The following is a 20,140-nucleotide window of genomic DNA, read 5'->3' as shown; positions in this document are numbered from 1 at the left end:
ACACCTGGAAGTTGTGTGGCATGAATCACATCTGGAGAGTTGTGAATCTTCTGACCGCAAAAAAGAAGATCCTTCATTTTGAAATAGTTATTAAGAATCATCAACTTGTGAAGTTCTTTAATACAGGAACCCAAAAGAGTTGCCAGATCAGGGATATCATCCTGCTCACTTTCCAAAACCTAGAATGGTCATAAGTACATAAGTATTGCCATACTGGGAAAGACCAAAGGTCCATCAAGCCCAGCATCCTGTTTCCAACAGTGACCAATCCAGGTCACAATAAAGCTGGCAAGATCCCAAAAAAGCTCACAGGAGTGTTCACCATGCTGGGTTCCCTCTATGTAAGGCAACTATATCCAGAAAAATAATAGCATTTTGAGACTCCAAAAACAGATGAGGCTTTGAAATACTTTCTAAGAATAAAATCAAGAAAAAGCAAATGGATCACAAGAAAGATAAATGTTTGCTAATTATTATCAATCATCTGCCCCTGGTATGTTTCTTACATACACCGGGTATTTTGACAGATAGGCATATTAGATAAATTCAATCCATATGAATGTTTGTGCATGTGAAGTTTGGACTTCTCATCAAAGACTGCTAAATCATTATCATCCTATATATATATCCACTAAATCAGATCCAGTTTGAAATAGAGAGCTGTATGGGAGCGGGGATAGCGGGATTCCCGCAGGGATCCCCTCAATGTCCACGGGGATCCCACGGGGATGGATCTGGGTCAGTGGGAATCCCATGGGGATGGACCTAGATCCTGTGGGATCCCCGTGGAAGTCTCTTCCATCCCCCAAGCGCAGGGTGCCCTCCTTGCACATGCCTTGAGACAGCCTGGTGGTCTGGTGGCTTCTTTGGGGCAGGAAAGATCCCTACTCTTTCCTGCCCGCTGCCATGGGAAGTCTCGGCAGCCACTTTAAAACAGCAGCGAGGAGAGGATCAGCGCTGTGGTAATGGGCAGGAAAGAGTGGGGATCCATTAGACCACCAGGCTGCCTCAAGCTATGTGCTAGGAGGGCACCCAGGGTCAGAGGGGACGTAGATGGATGGAGCTGAGAAGGTAGAAGGGTGAGTCTGTTTCCCCTTCCTCACGTCGCCATTATCACCGTACACTCAAAGCGAGAGAACCTATAAGCTGCTGCATCCATATTGTCATTCTTTATTGTTAGTTGGTGTCATTTTTATTTAATCTCCCTTATATTTTCAAACATGCCAGCTTGTGCAGCATACGGATGTACACAGAGGAAGCATAATGATGGAATATCTTTTCATAGGTAGAGTAGTAATTTGTTATAAATCATAACCAGTGTGTTATTTGGAGGGGCTGGTTATAGGGACACCCTAGAATGTGTTATATTTGTGTAGAGATTTTTTTCTCCTGGTAAAGGACCACTAAACAGACATATTATGAGAATCAGGTGCTTAACATTCAGATTTTCTATCTATCTATCTATCTATCTATCTATCTATCTATCTATCTATCTATTTACTTATTTATGACATTTACATCCCATGTTAAACATGAATTAATCAATGGTGCCAAAAATGGGACCGAAGTACGGCATGCAGTTAAACCGAGCATGCGCTTATCCAACGTGCACTCTGTTTAACTGCATGCCATACTTCGGTCCCATTTTTGGCACCATTGATTTCTATGGGGACAAACTTAGCGCACCACTGATAAGTGAAAGATTTGCTTATATGCATGGTTCAAGACCGCTCCTCTGCAGGAAAGACTCTGCATAAGCACACGCATGGAATATGGAAGCCGATTGGCGCGTGACAACCAACGAGATTTCAAATTTACTGCCTCTTTAACTGCCACAGGCAGAATAAGCGAAATAATGTTGTTAGAACATACACTGAGGTCGTCATCGCGGCAGCACTGTAAGACTTTAACACTGGCTGAACGAATAGAAGTTCTTAAAAAATTAGAAAACAAACGAAGTCAAGCATCTATTGCTAAAGAATATGGTGTCAACCCCAGTCAAATTTCACATGTCTTGAAGCAGAAAGACCAGCTTCTGGAAGACTGGTAAAACAATACAAATCCACAATGGAAACAAAAACGGGTGGAAAAAGCTGAGGAGGTAGAAGATGCTCTTCTTTGGTGGTTTTCTCGAGTCAGGAGCAAACAGTTTCCTGTCAGTGGTCCACTGCTTATGGAGAAAGCTAACCAGCTAGCTGAAAGTCTTGGACTAACTGAATTCAAAGCCACTGTTGGATGGTTGGAAAGATGGAAGGAGAGGAACAGTATAAAATTCAAGAAACAGCATGGTGAGAAACAAGACGCTGATGACTTTGGTGCTGAAAACTGGGTTGTTTCAGTTCTTCCTACCATCTTGAATGAGTTTGCACCTCGTGACATTTTCAATGCTGACGAAAATGGTCTCTACTGGCGAGTGACTCCTGATGGAACACTTGCATTCAAACATGCCGAAACTACTGGAGGTAAAACATCAAAGGACCGACTGACAATCCTCCTTTGCTGCAATATGGATGGGAGTGAGAAGTTAGAACCCCTCGTCATTGGAAAGAGCAAACAGCCCTGTTGCTTCAAGAAAGTTAAGCGACTTCCTGTGTCATATGAGGCTAATGCAAATTCATGGATGACTGGGGAAATTTGGAAGCAGTGGCTAAAGAAGTTAGACACTAGAATGCGGGCACAGAAGCGTCAGATTTTGTTGCTTTGTGATAATTGTGCTGCACACAGGGATGATGTCAGGCTGTCTAACGTCAAGGTGGTCTTCCTGCCACCAAATACTACCTCTCTGATCCAACCTATGGATCAGGGCATAATAGCCAATTTCAAACAACATTATCGGGCTCTTGTGCTACGTCGTCTGATGTGCGTTATGGATGACCAGGCTGGCAAGGATAAACATGCTGTTGAACTGGCTCGTAATCTATCACTGTTGGATTCCCTACATATGCAGAAAGAAGCCTGGAATCATGTTATACAGGCAACTATTGTGAACTGCTACAAGCGGGCAAGTTTTGTTAAGGATGTGGAGAGGGACGAAACAGATGCAGCTGTTGCAAACGCGTCAGGTGAAGAGGTTATTGACATCCCAGTCGGTGTTACTGAAGAGCAGTTCCATCGATACGTAGCTGTTGATTACGATCTACAAACAGCTGAAGACAGCACTGATGTCGAGATATGCGCCTACATGCAGGCAACAACGACTGATGATGGAACAGATGAAGAAATGAGCAGCAAGGCACATGCTGACGAAAATCGACAACCTCCTCCTATCACTTTTGCAAGAGCGCTAGAGAGTCTCAACACCGTGTGGGCCTATCTGGAGACCACTGGATGTCAGTGCTATGACAGATTTTACCATCTGGCAGACGTAGTCTATGAAACTCACAGACCCAAGAGTGTACAGAAGACTATAACTGATTACTTCAAGCAAGCCTAATGTCAGTTAACTGAGATTGTATTCTGTACGTACAATAATAAACAGTACTGTAGATATGTTTATCAGATGTCAAGCTTCTTTGGGTCACAACGGTTAAGTGCATGCTCTGGGTAACTGCATGCATTTCTTTGGTCCCAGACCCTTGCACTTAAGCGGATTGCACTGTGCCTACATCTAAAGAAAAAGATGGCATGTGGGAACTTGCTCCTTTTGTTTTGTGAATTGCAGTGGTATATTATAAAAAATGCATTTGACTTTTTTATTACTACTTTTTCACAGAAAGGTATTGAATAATTAGAGAAGGTCTTCCTTCATGCAGAAGTTTTGTCCAGCATCAGTCTAAATGTGCCAGCATTGTCCAGTTCAGGACACTAGTAGCCGCCAAGTTCATACAAATTTAATTATGTTCAGTAGAAAACAAATCTGTTGCCTCAGGCTGCTTGCTATGTGAATATTGCATTAAGTATTACATGTTAAGGGCATTTGCTTTAAACTTTGTTTTAATTCATTTATGCAGTCCTTATCCAGTCCTTACATGTACATGGTTTTGCTTTTTAATTCCAAAGGTGAATCCTAAGGGTGGTTGAACAATTAGTTATAAACTGTACTGTTTCTGACTGTACTTGTTTTGGAATTTGGTCTGCTTTAGGTCCTGTGCTGATCTGTACATCTGCTGTCTTAGCAGAGTATGGAAGAAAATGAGTATGGAAGCAGTAAAAATACTTTTACTGCTTATAGAATCTGGCTTTCTTGGAGGGGGGGGGGGGGGTTAAGGTGACTGTGGCATGAGAAGGGCTTGGTGGGCTGGGAGCTGGGATGGAGATTGCTTGCAGTGGGGACGGGCTAGATTCCCCACGGGGATGGGTGAGATTGTAGCCGGGACAGGTTGGATTTCTGTCCATGTGCAACTCTGTAATCTGAAACCAGTTAGGAGAGATGTGTTAAGGGGTGGAGTCAGGGAGGAGCCAGCAGTTATGTGAGTGCTGGCAGTTTTCAGTGCTGGTACGTGTACAGCTGAGAACAGAGGACTGCACAGAAAGCCACGAACAGGAGGAACAGTGCGGCTCCGCGATCTTTATTTCTGTTTTTGCCGCCTCTGCTGTAACAGCAGCAGCAGCAGTGGTGGCCGCGGCAGGAGGGTAGAGTGTGGGAATGGGGAGAGCGGCAGGCATCCTGGCAGAGTCTCTGGGCCCTCGGGCACTGCCCAGTTGCCTGAACGGTCAGTCCGCCCCTGCCACAGTCAATAAAAAGTGGAGTCAATGGATAGAAATGGAACCTGATGATTCTTTATTATCCTCAGCAACTGTGAATAAAGTTAGCAAACCTACAGCATGGCTCAGTAAACAGAGCACCTAATCTATGCACGTAGTTATAGAATACACCTCGATTTATGTGCAGAATCGCGTGCAACTCTAGGCGCGCTGTATAGAATCTGGGGGTAAACGCTAGTTCGCCTTAGTAAAAGACCCTCTTTGCAGGTCTAAGTTCTTTGGAAATATGCCTCACTTTGTGGTCGCATGCGAGTGTGTGTGTGTACGTGAACGTTTGGGTCATCATGCTTGTGTAGTCTCCTATCTGTGAAATTCTCCATAGTTTAGTACCTTAGCTTATGTGTGTGCAATTTGCTGGATCTATTTTTTTTTTCAGTTTTTCCTTAAGGTTTTGTACTTGTTGGGTTGGGGTTTTTTTTTGTTTGTTTGTTTGTTTTTATTTTTAGAAAAGGTGAATGCTCCAGATAGAATGGGTATTTTTTTCTATTTCATGTTTTAAAAATATTTTCCTTTAATTTAAGGTGATTGCTCTCATAGATGTGGGCTTGATTATATTTGTAATTCTTTTAAGTTTTTTGTTGTTGTTTGTTGTTGTTTTGTATTATGGAAACTTTCTTGTTTCTTTGTGAAACTGATAAATATAATAATTTAAGGTGATTTAATTTCAGTCTCTCTATTAAGATAATACAGAGTGGAGTACATCTTTGTATTTCATAGGCCCAGCACTTGTGCGTAGGACTTTTTGGGAACCCAGTGAAGATAGTACAGGAGCCCATTTATTGTACTTTGAGAAATGAAGGACTTTCAATTAAATAGAACAAGGCTAGAGAGATGTGGCAATTATCCAAATCCATAATAAATACGCTAGAAAATTTAGCAGAATAAAGGAAGAAGCATGCTCTTCAGACAATTATTTTCAGCAGATGTGTTTCTGTATTCACTCGTATTAATCATAATAGGTTTTCATGCTAAACACTCAATTCTGAGTTTTCAGGTTTGACTAAGCATTAGGGAAAATAACAATGGCAGAAATATTCGTATGTATAAATCCATTTTTGTTGAGATGACTAGACCAAATCCATTTTCAGACTTGCCCGTAATTGCACAAAGTAAGGAACAGCCTTAAACAGACCGACCTAGCACACACTACCTTGTCCTAGCCCTACTCTCCCACTTGATATGAAATAAAATAATGTATATGCATTTATTCGAGCTAAAATGTTTATATGAGAAACAGAATGAACGCTCCTGATCAGAAAATGTAATGATATAGGGGCCCTTTTAGAAAGCCAAGGGAAGGCTAACGCAGGGGTAGCATGCACCCAATTGACACTACTGCCGGGGTAGCACATGCGCTTGGTGGTAATTCTGAGTTTGGCATGCGCCGAATCCCACGTCGGCACGCATTGCACGTTTACTGCATGAGCCCTTACCGCTGGGTCAATGGGTGGCAGTAAGGGCTCAGGCCATAAACAGGTGCATGCTAGTTTTGATATTAGTGCCGGCCCGTTCAAAAATAACCTTTTTCCCAACTGCGGTAAAAAAAAATGGCCCAGTGCGTGCCTAAAAGACGCACCCACATTACTGTAGGCCGCTTTTTACCATGGCTTTGAAAAAAGAACACAATATAGGACCCTGTATACTTATCCGCAATGTAAGTGTGCTAGCATTTTTAGCATGCACTAAAACTTAGCGCACTCTGACGCTAGAGACACCCATATATTCCTATGTAACCTTCTTACCCTCCATGCTTGTCCCAACTTCTCCCTTATCACCCCACCTCCTTACCTATCCCTATCCTTTCTCTCTCACCTCTTCTATCCCACTTACTCCTTGTTCATTTGTCCTATCACATACCTCCTTTGTTGATTCTGTTATTACAGATTGTATTCTCTTGTTACTATGTAAACCGCATTGAGCCTGCAATGAGCGGGAAAGCGGGCACAAATGTAATAAATACATAAATAAATAAAATATTTCTCTAGTGTTAACGCTCTCATTTTTAGCTTATGCTAAAAATACTAGTGCACCTTAGTAAACAGGGCCCACAGAGATTTCAATATTTGTTAGATCTTGCATATTCCAAAATTTTGATTAAGCTTCTTCTGTTTTCAACTGTTTTGTCACTTTGTGACTGCAACATCTTCAAATCTCAGAAGGGAATAGTGTGTCTTACATTTTCTGTTCTATTCCTGCCAGACTGTTGCCTGTTTGAATACCTCCATTCAGGAAATCTTGAGTGCCCCAATTTGACTATTTTTGTGTCCTTTTTGTGTCCTTTAGACTGTAAGCTCTTTTGAGCAGGGGCTGTCCTTCTTTGTTTAATTGTACAGCGCTGCGTAACCCTAGTAGCACTTTAGAAATGTTAAGTAGTAGTAGTAGTATTTATTTTAACTTTTTTCTGAACATTATTTCCATGTTTGCATCTGAAACTAGTTTCTTACACTCTCCTCCTCCTCTGTTCACTAAGCCACTCTAGTGACTGCCTTGCAGCAATGCCGTCACAGTCCAAAGTGAATGGGCTGTGTCGGTATTAGTGCTCTGCCAGCCGCTAGCAAGGCTTAGTAAATAGGGAGGTTAGTTATTTCCTAAGGGGTCCTTTTATCAAGTTGTGGTAAAAAGGCCTTGTGCTAGCAGTGGGGGCCTTTTTTTACCACGCGCTGAGGCCCTTTTTAGAGCAGTGGGTGTAAAGTCCAAAAAATGGCATGGCAATGCGGTAAGATTTCACTTACTGCATGGCCATGCAGAAGAAGCAGTTAACACCACCAAGGGCTCCTGTGCTAACCCGGCAGTACGCAACACTGCCCGATTACTGCTGGGTTAGTGCCACGCTAGAAAAAAGCTACCTATTAGCGTGGAAATGGTGCATGCCGCGATCTGAAACAACCACCGGCTCCTGCATTGCGCTGGTGATAGTTCCTGATTAGCATGTGGTAAGGTTGTATTGAGCTTACTGCTGCTCTATTAAAGGGCCCCTACATTTTTAATCATTACAACAGTACAATTTTATAGTATGTAACATAATATGAACTCATTTGCTCTGTCATTTAAGGGCATCACATGCAGCAAATGGCAATGTAATGTGTCTTCATTAAAAACAATTTTATTGAAATTCATGTTTTTTTTTTCCACAACAGGTACCATTTCTGTCAACACACTTCGTACGCCTTACACTGCCCCTGGGGAGAGTGAAATTCTAGATCTTGATGATGACTTGTACTTGGGGGGTCTACCGGAAAATAAAGCGGGCCTGATCTTTCCGACCGAAGTTTGGACAGCTCTTCTGAATTATGGATATGTGGGCTGCATTAGAGACCTGTTTATTGATGGGCAAAGCAAAGATATTCGACAAATGGCTGAAATCCAAAGCACAGCTGGTGTGAAACCTTCTTGTTCCAAGGAAACCGCCAAGCCATGTTTAAGCAACCCGTGCAAAAACAACGGGATCTGCAGGGATGGGTGGAACAGATATGTCTGTGATTGTTCTGGGACAGGCTATCTCGGGAGATCATGTGAAAGAGGTGGGTTTTAAGAATCTATTGCATGATTATTTTTACGTATGAGAAAAAAAAAAAACACGGCAAACAGTTGAAGTATGAAGAAAAGGGAGGGGAGGGTTTTAGTTGCCATACGGTGAGGCCAAATTTGGAAAGATGACATATATACCGAAATCTTTCCTAGCACATGTTGTAGTTTAGTTTATAGTTTATTAAGATTTGCAGAAAAGGAAAGGGAACTACAGTATCATTCGACAGGAAAGAATATCAGTCATATCAAACGTTTGTGAAAATGGGAACAAGGGCAGGTGGTACAAGATGGGGATATAAGGACAGATAATGCAAGAGGGAAAAGGGAGGTGGGTAAATCAGGCAAGGGAAGGGGTAGGGGGAATCTATGAGGTAACAGCGACCATCCTTTACAAATGTGTCCTAAAGTAGGTTAAAGGTCTGATTCGGATTTAAAGCTCTTGAATGAGGGATCTACACGGATAGCTACACATCTTGGAGTTGTAGGTAAAATTTTAGCGATAAACCCATGGGAAAACTAAGTAGCGCTTTTTTATAAAGGGAGTTCTCCATTTATAAGGTAGCACTTAACAACAGATCTCATGCTAACAATGAAGGTAGAAGACACAGTAATTATAGATGTATATTTATTGGATTTCCTCCTTACTGTGCCATAAAGTTCTTTTCTGTGTGCTAACTGTAAGAGAATATGCTGGGAATGCCATCAGCAGTTACCACACAGAATTTGCAGTTAACGCATGTAAAATTTTGCATTTCAAACATAGTACACCCAAACCTTGACTGCCCTTTTGTAAACAGGCCACTTAGCCAGTTTCAGGGCATGTCTGTAACTTGGTGCAACTTATGGGCATCAGAGGCGTCAATAAACTCACTAGACTCTAAGGTATAAGGTTGTGCCTAAGTTCTGTGGAAGGGCATAATCGAACGGAGGTGCCCATCTCTAAGGATGGCCCCCGTAAAAGGGCGGGGCAACCCGTATTATCGAAACAAGATGGACATCCATCTTTCGTTTCGATAATACGGTCGGGGACGCCCAAATTATGAAATTTAGGTCGACCTTAGAGATGGTCATCCCCGGTGTTTGGCAATAATGGAAACCGAGGATGCACACTGCCCCCCCCCCCCCCCCCAGGGATGTCCAAATTTCAAGGGAGTGGAATAGAATGGTGGAGTGGCCTAGTGGTTAGAGCACTGGCTTTGCAATCCAGAGGTTGCCAGTTCAAATCCCACCATTGCAACTTGTGATCCAAATAAATAACAAAAGAGGGTGTCAGAGGCATAGCAAAGGCACAGATGTCCTTCTCACAGAAACATCCTCAACTGCAGTCACAGGGACAGAGGCATAGCTAAGGACATACTCTATAAAAAAAAAAAAGACATGTTTTTGAAGGTGTTTTTTTCAGGGTGGGAGGTGGTTAGTGACCACTGGGGAAGTCAGGGGAGGTCATCCCTGATTCCCTCCGGTGGTCATCTGGTCAGTTCAGGCACCTTTTTGATGCTTGGTCATGAAAAAAAATGGACCAAGTAAAGTTGGCCAAATGCTCGTGAGGGATGCCCTTCTGTTTTCCATTATCGGCCGAGGACACCCATCTGTTAACCACGCCCCCTCCCACCTTCGGTACACTGCCAACATGCCCCCTTGAACTTTGGTCGTCCCCACGATGGAAAGCAGTTGAGGATGCCCAAAATCGGCTTTCAATTATGCCGATTTGGGCGACCTTAGGAGAAAGACGCCCATCTCCCGATTTGTGTTGGAAGATGGACGCCCTTCTCCTTCGAAAATAAGCAGGATAGTGACCCACTGCAAGGCGCGGAGCTAGGTGGGCTATGGGCATATCTCCAACTTATACATGTAACTTATAGAATTCTACACATTACATACCTTATGGTGCACTTAAGGACGCCTATTTGTGTCTGTCGACCTTGCATAAATGGTTCCACGTAAATTTAGGAAGGCCAACTCAGCTTTATGCTACTGGCATCTGATGCCATTAAAAAACTGCCATATTATACAATTGCCCTCTCTCCCCTGGATTCTATATACTGCGCCTAAAGATCCATGCTGAAATCCATAACAACGGGCCTGACTTAACAAGCAGTAATGAGCACTAATTGTCAATAAGTATTTACACGCATAACTTTCTATACATATTGTGTAATGAACTGTGCCTAAATTCTAAAGTGTGCAGTTCAAAAGGGGCATGGCTATTTGAGGGAAAATAGGCATTTCATGGGGGTGTTCCCAAATTTACATGCACTGTTATAAAATACAGCCCAGTCTGCGTAAATTTACGTGCAGGGATTTACGCCACATTTTCATTGGTGTAAATGGAGGCACTGGGATATCAACTAAGTGTATTCTATATACCGCGCCTAAATCTTATAGAATACCCTTAGATAAATATGATTTCTGTTCAGATTTTACAGGCGTCATATATAGAATCTCCACCTTTGTGCCTGATGTTCAGCACTGATTCTAGCTGGGAAGTCCATTGCACTAAATTCATCTGGTGAAATTTTGAACAGCTAGATATAAGAGAATATAGAATTCATGGGCGTAGCCAGACTTCAATGATAGGGGGGTCCAGAGCCTAGGTGAGGGGGCACATTTTAGCCCCCCCCCCCGGCACCGCCGACCCCCCCCCCCCCATTGCCGACACCGCCCCGCCCGCCATTGCCGACACCTTCAACAACTTTGACCCCCCCCTGCCGATGACCCTTTCGACCCCCCACCGGCCGTTGCCTACCACCTTTGCTGGTGGGGGACTCCAACCCCCGCCAGCCGAAGTCTTCTTTCTTCGTTTAGTTTCTTACTGCGTCTGACATCCTGCACATTGTACGTGCAGGACGTCAGTCAGAAACCAAACGAAGGAAGAAGACTTCGGCTGGCGGGGGATGGGGTCCCCACCAGCAAAGGTAGCAGGTGGCGGGTTGGCGGTAGGAGGGGGGTTGAGAGGGTTGCTGGCAGGGAGGTCCAGGGCCAAATCTACAGGGGCCCAGGCCCCTGTGGCCCCATAGCAGCTACGCCCCTGATATAGATATAGATATAGGTATAGATATAGATATATAGAGAGAGACAGATATAATTTTAGCTGGTTACTTTAGGAATTTATTAAACTGAACCTAAATTAAAACTTAGGTTTATTTGAATATTTAAGTAGCCACCTAAAATTATCTTGACTACTTAGCAACTCTTTGACCACCTATCTAAAAATAAATTTGACTGACATCTGAAGGATGAACCCCAGAATCATATGTATCCTATATCTGCATAGCAGTACACTGAGGCCTAACTCTCATCTCTTTAATTTCTGCCCCAGATTTCTATTAATAAAAAGTGATATGTTATTTTCAATGGGGAAAACACAATCACAAAACTTATACAGAGCTTCTATACATTTCTTTCAGTCAAAAAGAAAACAAAAAGTGTGAAAAACATTTAGAATTAGTTCAGTAAATGAACTGCTTCCTGCTATTCCATATGTCGCAAACGACGCCGTATAGCACTTGTCTTTGGTCGCCGTCTGACAGAGTAGAGCAGTATCCTAGCCTCCAAGACCCCGATGCAGCAAAAACGAAACGCTGGCCACCGTCGGCTTGGGGCGTGAAGACTTAAACTGCCACAGCAGCAGACAGTGCACTTGCACACGGACTCGTTCAGCAGACACGGGCACAAGATAAGCCTGTTGGCACTAGCCATTAAGATAAGTGCCTTTCGTGTATTTAGCACATTCTGTTGATCGCTCAGCCTGAAATGTATAGCTTAGCCAATGATGGAGTTCATCTAAGTTGCATAATTAATGTTTGCTTTGCCACGTCTTTAGTTTCGTGGTGTACACTCCATTTCTGAAGGTTTTTTTACGTGCCGATGATAAAGAGAAGATCTTTGTGATCCGGTTCAGCTCTGTAGGTACATTCTATCCGTAAGCTCTTTGAGGCCGTTTTTCCTTCTGAATAATAGTCAGTTCAGGCAGCTTTTTGTTTATTCATATCACCTGGGGACAGTTTAGATTCTATTGTTTTAAGGACGTACATTCGATATCCTGCATTAGGTTCATTAACATACCTTAAAAATGTATTACTTGTAAAAATCGATTTAATGCATGCTAGTCTATGAATTAATTTGCATACAATTGATTTCTTTGCTTTCAAAATGTTCTGGTGCATTACGCATGTTTACAGTAAGGGGCTGTTTTACGAAGTGGCGTTAAGCCCAATGCGGGCTTACTGCTCGCTAAAAGGAAAGTACCACCGAGCTACTGCAGCAGCCCAGCGGTAGTTCCCTCTCCCAGTGTGTGCCATTTCCGGCACTGCAAAAATATTTCAATTTGTATAGCACTGGCATGTACCCAGAAGTTATCACTGCCCGGTGATCATCAGGTTAGTGTGTGAGCCCTTACTGCCACCTCAATGGGTGGCGGTAAGTGCTCCCATCCGAAATGGCCACACGGCAAGTGCTTCACTTGCCACTCAGCCATTTCCTGGAAAAAACAAAGACCTGCTGCGGTAAAAGGGGGTCTTGGCGCATGTCAGAAACATGTGCCGACGCCAGCGCAAGCCCTCCTTGGCCACAGCTTTGTAAAAGGACCACCAAAATGTGTGAAAAAAGATAGCCCCCCCCTCCAAAAAAAAAAATAGGAAATGCCTGCAAAAATCCAAAAACCAACCAACATTTTTTAGCTTATGCACTTCCCTGCTGTTTTGATGTGAATATTCTTTACTTCTTGTATATAGCTTATTATATTACACATGGAAATATCTAATGAGTACTGATTTTTACTAGGCTGGAACATCTTTACAATGAGCTTCAGGATACCTTCCATCATATCCAGTGCGTTTTTTCTAGCGAAAAAGGTGCCGGTACTCAAATGCCAGGCCACTCTTCGAGGGTGGGGTGATCACTGAGGGACCAACCCCACAATAGCCAGGCTCTCTGCAACCAGTCACAGAATCTATGACAAGGCAGAATTGGTGTATAGGGCCTGAGTTCCTTCATTAAAATTTGGGGACCATGCGCCAATTTTAGCAAGACAGTGGAAAAGGTGCCAGTACTCAGTACCCCCAAGTACCCCCTCAAAAAAAGCCCTGATCATATATAGTAGATGATGATGATGACGGCAGAAAAAGACCTGCATGATCCATCCAGTCTGCCCAACAAGATAACTCATATGTGCTACTTTTTGTGTATACCTTACCTTGATTTGTATCTGTCTTTTTCAGGGCACAGACCGTATAAGTCTGCCCAGCACTAGCCCCGCCTCCCAACCACCAGCCCCTTGATTTGTATCTGTCATTTTCAGGGCACAGACCGTATAAGTCTGCCCAGCACTAGCCCCGCCTGCCAACCACCAGCCCCTTGATTTGTATCTGTCATTTTCAGGGCACAGACCGTATAAGTCTGCCCAGCACTAGCCCCGCCTCCCAACCACCAGCCCCTTGATTTGTATTTGTCTTTTTCAGGGCACAGACTGTATAAGTCTGCCCAGCACTAACCCCGCCTCCCAACCACCAGCCCTGCCTCTGCCATCCAATCTTCGCTAAGCTCCTGAGGATCCCTTCCTTCCGAACAGGATTCCTTTATGTTTATCCCACGCATGTTTGAATTCCGTTACCGTTTTCATCTCCACCACCTGAAATAAACACTTCTTATGCATGGAAAGTGAAGTATTTGTGATTATTTTTGGCATTGCTAGCTTTTCTTGATTATACATAAAACAAAACCATCACTGTAATCTGAGAATTAGTTTTAGCTGTGTATGGATAGCAAAGCAGATGGAGGGACAGATGTCACTGCAATATAATTTGGCTCCCTTTCTAATTTTCATTGTTGATCACAGTTTGTGAATGCCCTCAGGCAAAATCTTTGTACAGGTGTACTGTATATGTTTGACTAGACTAAACTGAATCTACAAGAGCTCATTTATTCTTTACCTAGATATATAGAGAAACAATATCATGACACTGCCTCAGAATACCTAATGGAGAGTCATTAAAATTGAGTAACTGCAAGGTAAACATTACAGGATAATATAATGCACTCTCGTCCGACATCTCAGTTCAATGCATGAAGACACCTATTTTATTTTTGCAGTATCAAACTCTAGGTCATCTGTTAAGGGGGGCAATTGTATATGTTTAGAGGGCAACAAGGTGCCTATTTTGGTCCATTTTTACAAGAACCATTTTGAGCATGTACATCTGCATGTTACAGACAAAAGTGATTTTTATGTGGTGGCTACATATAGAAAACACCTGCTCTTTGTTCTCAGAGCTCATAATTTATCTGTCCATCGTAATGTTTGTGTAGGATATGACCCATACTTCCAGTTCTTAGATAATTATTTTTCTATACTAGCCCACTCTACCTGAATAAGAAAAAAAAAACAGTCTCTCTCTCTCTCTCTCTCTCTCTCTCTCTCTCTCTCTCTCTCTCTCTCTCTATATATATATATATATATATGCAGAAAGAGAGAGAGAGAGAAGTTCCCCATATTTAGGAGGGGGGTGAGGGTTAGTTGCTTTATTTATTTCCATTAAATATACTGTGGAATCCTCAAATATTTATCTATCTATATCTATATATGTATGTATCTATGTATTGACAAATAGAGAGAGAGAGAGATAGAAAGAAAGAAAGAAAGGATTCTCATATAGAGAACAGCCATGCTATTTTATAAGAGGATCTACTAAATCTAGAGCCTTTTGTGAAATAGATGTAGGACTACATGTCAAAGTTCCTGTGTCCAGAGAGATAAGCTGCATATTTGGGGGGGGGGGGGGGGGGGGGGGGGGGAGGGAATACAACGTAATCCTACCACCAACACCACACACACATAGATGTGGCAGCAGCTTCCTGAATCATTTGCTCAAGGCCCTAACCCTACAATCTGCGACCCCACTCTGACACCACCTGATTTGTCCCTTAGAGATCCTCTGAGCAACCCTCCTTTATTGTGGCACAGCCCCCCAACCAAACTCCTATCACAGTATACAAACTCCCGAGTAATCTCCCTGTCATGGCACAGACCCCCTGAGTTGCCTCACAGAATGGCACAACCGACCCCCATATCACCCTCCTGGTGTGACACAGGTTCCTCCAAGTTAACCCTGATGTGGCAAAGACCTCCCTCCAGTTCCTCACATATGGGCAACAGTCTGACAAGTGGCAGCCTCCCACTTGGTTAATCTCCATCCCTCTGGGTCCAAGTCCCTGAAACATAGTCCACCCCAGTAGGCCCCTTCACACTCACCACCAACCCAGTACCCATGCTTACTGGGAGTCCCTGGTGTCTACTGGGATGGGAACAATGGTTAATTGATCCTGCCTTGTATCTCTGCCTCTTCAAAATAGCCACTGAGTCCTCTACTCAGGACTGGACTGGGGATGGGTGTGAGGAAAGTGCTTTGGGAAGGGTGCAATGTTTGAGTGCCTCAGCCTGAGGGAAAGTGGTTAACCTGGGGGAAGGCTGACGTGTCAGGCTCTTGCTCACACATGGAGGCCTCCCTGCAAAGGACAGTGGGGGAGGGGGTCCTGAGGGGGGGGTCTGTGCTTCACTAGGGGTTGACTCATGGGGGAGTCTGTGCAACACTGGGGTTCTTACTGAGGATAGTCTGTGCTGTGTCAGGATGTTACTCAAGTATCAGGTACTGTGGGGCAGCTGGAGGTTCTGGTGCTGCGATGGGGGGTTGTTCAGGGGGCTCGAAGGTGGGGTGAGGTGGTATTGGGGTAATCTTGATCGGCAAGGTGTTATTTACAGTAGGCACTTAGATGTGACTCAAAGCAGGTGTAAATTCCAACATCTTGGTTTCTCAATAAGATGTTGATTTTGTATGGGGAAATAATGTTTACATGTCTTTATTTTAGGTTTGTCCAGGACACTCCCTCTACCCATTCTCCCCATCCCCCCTGCCTGAGAAGCTGTTACATAGTAGCATAGTAAATGACGGCAGATAAAGACCTGTACAATCCATCCAGTCTGCCCAACAAGATAAACTCATTTTACATGGTATGTGATACTTTATATGCATACCAGGGTTTGATTTGTCCTTGACTTTCTAAGGGCACAGACCGTAGAAGTCTGCTCAGTACTCTTCTTGTACTAAGTTCTGAAGCTAACATCGAAGCCCCTTAAAATTTACACTCCAGTCCATCCCTATCTATTCAGTCACAATCATGGCATAGATATCTGCCCAGCTCCCGTTTTGTTTCCAATTACCGACGTTGCCACCCAATCTCCGCTAAGATTCTACAGAACCATTCCTTCTAAACAGGATTCCTTTGTGTTTATCCCACGCATGTTTGAATTCCATTACCGTTTTCGCCTCCATCACCTCCCGCAGGAGGGCATTCCACATATCCACTACCTTCTCCGTGAAAAAATACTTCCTAACATTAGTCTTGCGTCTGCCCCCCTTCAACCTCAATTCATGTCCTCTAGTTCTACCGCCTTCCCATCTCCAGAAAAGGTTCATTTGCGGATTAATACCTTTCAAATATTTGAACGTCTGTATCATATCACCCCTGTTTCTCCTTTCCTCCAAGGTATACATGTTCAGGTCAGCAAGTCTCTCCTCATACGGTTAGCAACGCAAATCCCAAACCATTTTTGTAGCTTTTCTTTGCACCATTTCCAGTCTTTTTACATCTTTATCAAGATACGACCTCCAAAACTGAACACAATACTCCAAGTGGGGCCTCACCAACGATTTGTAGAGGGGCATCAACACCTCCTTTCTTCTGCTGGTTATGCCCCTCTCTACACAGCCCAGCATCCTTCTGGCCATGACTGTCGCCTTGTCTCATTGTTTCTTCACTTTCAGATCCTCCGACACCAACACCCCAAAGTCTCTCTCCTGAGTCAAGCTTACTAATTTCTCCCCTCCTATCCAGTATCTCTCTTTTGGGTTTCCAAACCCCAAGTGCATCACTCTACACTTCTTGGCATTAAATTTTAACTACATAACAAACCTGAAAGAGACCGTTTTTAAATTTATTTTGTTTTTTTATTATGCTCTTAAAGTGAAATCTCCTCTACTACATGTTCTACTTTAATATTGTGTATATACATAAAGTGATAGTGCTCAGTAATACCATATTACTCTGGCATGAAAAGCTCTTAGCACACTCTGCCTTCGCCCTTATATCAAACCATATGTTGTGATGATCACAATTACATAGGTGGGCACCCACCTGGATATCGGAAACACTTCCTCCATTAGTGAGCACTAGATCCAGCATTGACCCTTCCCTCGTGGTTTCCATCACCATTTGTCTGAGCAAGGCACTTTTACAGGCATCCACAATCTCCCTACTTCTAGTACTACTACTACTATTTAGCATTTCTATAGCGCTACAAAGCGTATGCAGCGCTGCACAAACATAGAAGAAAGACAGTCCCTGCTCAAAGAGCTTACAATCTAGTAGACAAAAAATAAAGCAAACAAATCAATTAATGTGTAGAGGAAAGAGGAGAGGAGGGTAGGTGGAGGCAAGTGGATACAAGTGGTTACGAGTCAAAAGCAATGTTAAAGAGGTGGGCTTTCAATCTAGATTTAAAGATGGTCAAGGATGGGGCAAGATGTAGGGGCTCAGGAAGTCTATTCCAGGCATAGGGCACAGAAAGACAGAAGGAGCAAAATCTGGAGTTCGCAGTAGTGGAGAAGGGAACAGATAAGAAAGATTTATCCAGGGAATGGAGTGCACGGGAAGGGGTGTAGGGAAGGACGAGTGTGGAGAGATACTGGGGAGCAGCAGAGTGAGTACATTTATAAGTTAGTAGAAGAAGTTTGAACAGGATGCGAAAATGGATAGGGAGTCAGTGAAGCGACTTGAGGAGAGGGGTAGTATGAGTAAAGCGACCCTGGCGGAAGATGAGACGGACAGCAGAGTTTTGAACCGACTGGAGAGGGGAGAGGTGACTAAGTGGGAGGCCAGCAAGAAGCAGATTGCAGTAGTCCAAACGAGAGGTGACGAGGGTGTGGATGAGGGTTTTGGTAGAGTGCTCAGAAAGAAAGGGGCGGATTTTACGGATGTTGTAAAGAAAGAAACGACAGGTCTTGGCGATCTGCTGGATATGATCAGAGAAGGAGAGAGAAGAATCAAAGATGACCCCAAGGTTTCGAGCTGAGGAGACAGGGAGAATGAGAGAGCAATCAACAGAAATAGAAAACGGGGGCAGCGGGGAGGTGGGTTTGGGGGGGGAAATGAGAAGCTCGGTTTTGGTCATATTTAATTTCAGGTGGCGTTGAGACATCCAGACAGCAATGTCAGACAAGCACGCTGAAACTTTGGTTTGGATGCAAGGTGAGATACCAGGGGTAGAAAGGTAGATTTGGGAGTCATCAGCATAGAGATGGTAGGAAAAGCCATGGGATGAGATGAATAAACCAAGGGAAGAAGTGTAGATAGAAAAGAGGAGGGGACCAAGAACAGAACCCTGAGGTATGCCGACAGGCAGAGGGATAGAAGTAGAAGAGGATTCACCAGAGTGAACACTAAAGGTGTGGAGGGAGAGGTAGGAAGAGAACCAGGAAAGGACAGAACCCTGGAATCCAAGTGAGGACAGGGTATCGAGATGTATGTTGTGATCGACAGTGTCAAAAGCAGCGGAAAGATCAAGAAGAATGAGGATGGAATATTGACCTGTGGATTTAGCCAGTAATAGGTCATTGGAGACTTTAGTAAGCGCAGTTTACTTCTTTCCGATTCCGCAGATGGGACATTCCAATCCATGTCAGACAAATTGAAATCTCCCAACAGTAGCATCTCCCCTTTCATACCAATCTTTTGAATATCTTCTATCAGATCCTTGTCTAACTTCTCTGTTTGAGCAGGAGGTCTGTAGATAACTCCCGTGTGGATACAGGTTCCGTCTTCTCTTTCCAGGATGATCCATAAAGCTTCTTCTTTTCCCCAGGTTCCTCGCATTTCAGCCACTCTGATATTCTCTCTCACATACAGAGCCACTCCTCCACCTCTTTGGCCCTCTCTATCCTTGCTAAAAAGATTGTAGCCCGGTACGGTCCCATCCCATTCATGAGAATTGTTGAACCACGTCTTCGTAATAGCAACAATATACAAGTTTTCTTCAAACATCAGGGCTTGCAAGTCTTGAACCTTTTTACTTAGACTAGGAGCATTTGTGCACATAGCTTTCCATGTGCTTAGAGAGTTTGGGTGTTTTTGTTATATTTACATGACCTTTTCCTCTGCCATCATGTTCATTCTGGGGGTGACTTTCTGAAATCCCCTGTTTCCTTTTGTCACCCCCCACCCTCTAGTTTAAATGTCTAGAAACATACTGTCTGAATTTCTCCCCAAGGATCCTTTTTCCCATCACAGAAAGATGTAGCCCATCATTACAGTACAGCATCTTAATTTTTTTACCCATTCTCCTATGTATTTAGAACCTTCTTCTTTACACCAAGACTCAAGCCACTTATTGAATTCCTCTGTTTTGCGTAGTCTTTCCTCTCTCCTCCCCAACTTCAGAAAAAGCCACAGTTCGAACCAAAGATTTCAGTCCCTCTCCAAACTTTTGGAATGTTCTCTGTGCTGCAAACTTGCTATTGTTGGCCAGGTCATTTGTCCCCAGGTGAATTACAACATCAGCGTTAGAAGCCTCGCTCTCTTCTCGGATCACTTTCAATCTTGTAGCTGAAGATCTTGGAAGACATTTCACTACGTTGGAACCCCTGAACTGTGCTCCTAAGTTAATGCCTCTGATAATGGAGTCTCCGAGCAGTAATAATAATGTAATAATGTAGTAATAATGTTATTACTTTCCTCAGTCAACCTCCCTTTGGAGGGGCAGAGAGAAGTCAGATTGTCTTGCGAAAGCATTCCATAATGCAAAAGTGCACTGATAGCATATATCTACTGTACTACTGAAGAGCGCCATACTAAGGCC

The 20,140-nt window shown here is 43.6% G+C and overlaps 1 protein-coding gene across 1 annotated transcript in view; it reads left to right on the top strand.

Moving 5' to 3' along the window:
* The window catches only part of NRXN1 (neurexin 1), a 2,115,739-nt gene that overhangs the window by 887,709 nt on the left and 1,207,890 nt on the right, over window positions 1-20,140 (top strand). Inside the window, exon 9 of the mRNA XM_030195841.1 lies at window positions 7,842-8,225. Within this exon, the coding sequence (XP_030051701.1) occupies window positions 7,842-8,225 (384 nt within the window). The remainder of the gene's footprint in view (window positions 1-7,841; window positions 8,226-20,140) is intronic.

The sequence above is a fragment of the Microcaecilia unicolor genome, chromosome 3 (assembly GCF_901765095.1).
Source record: "Microcaecilia unicolor chromosome 3, aMicUni1.1, whole genome shotgun sequence".
In the NCBI taxonomy this organism is placed as follows: Eukaryota; Metazoa; Chordata; class Amphibia; order Gymnophiona; family Siphonopidae; genus Microcaecilia; species Microcaecilia unicolor.
Note: the sequence above shows the minus strand (reverse complement) of the source record. Positions and strands in the feature narration are given on the sequence as shown.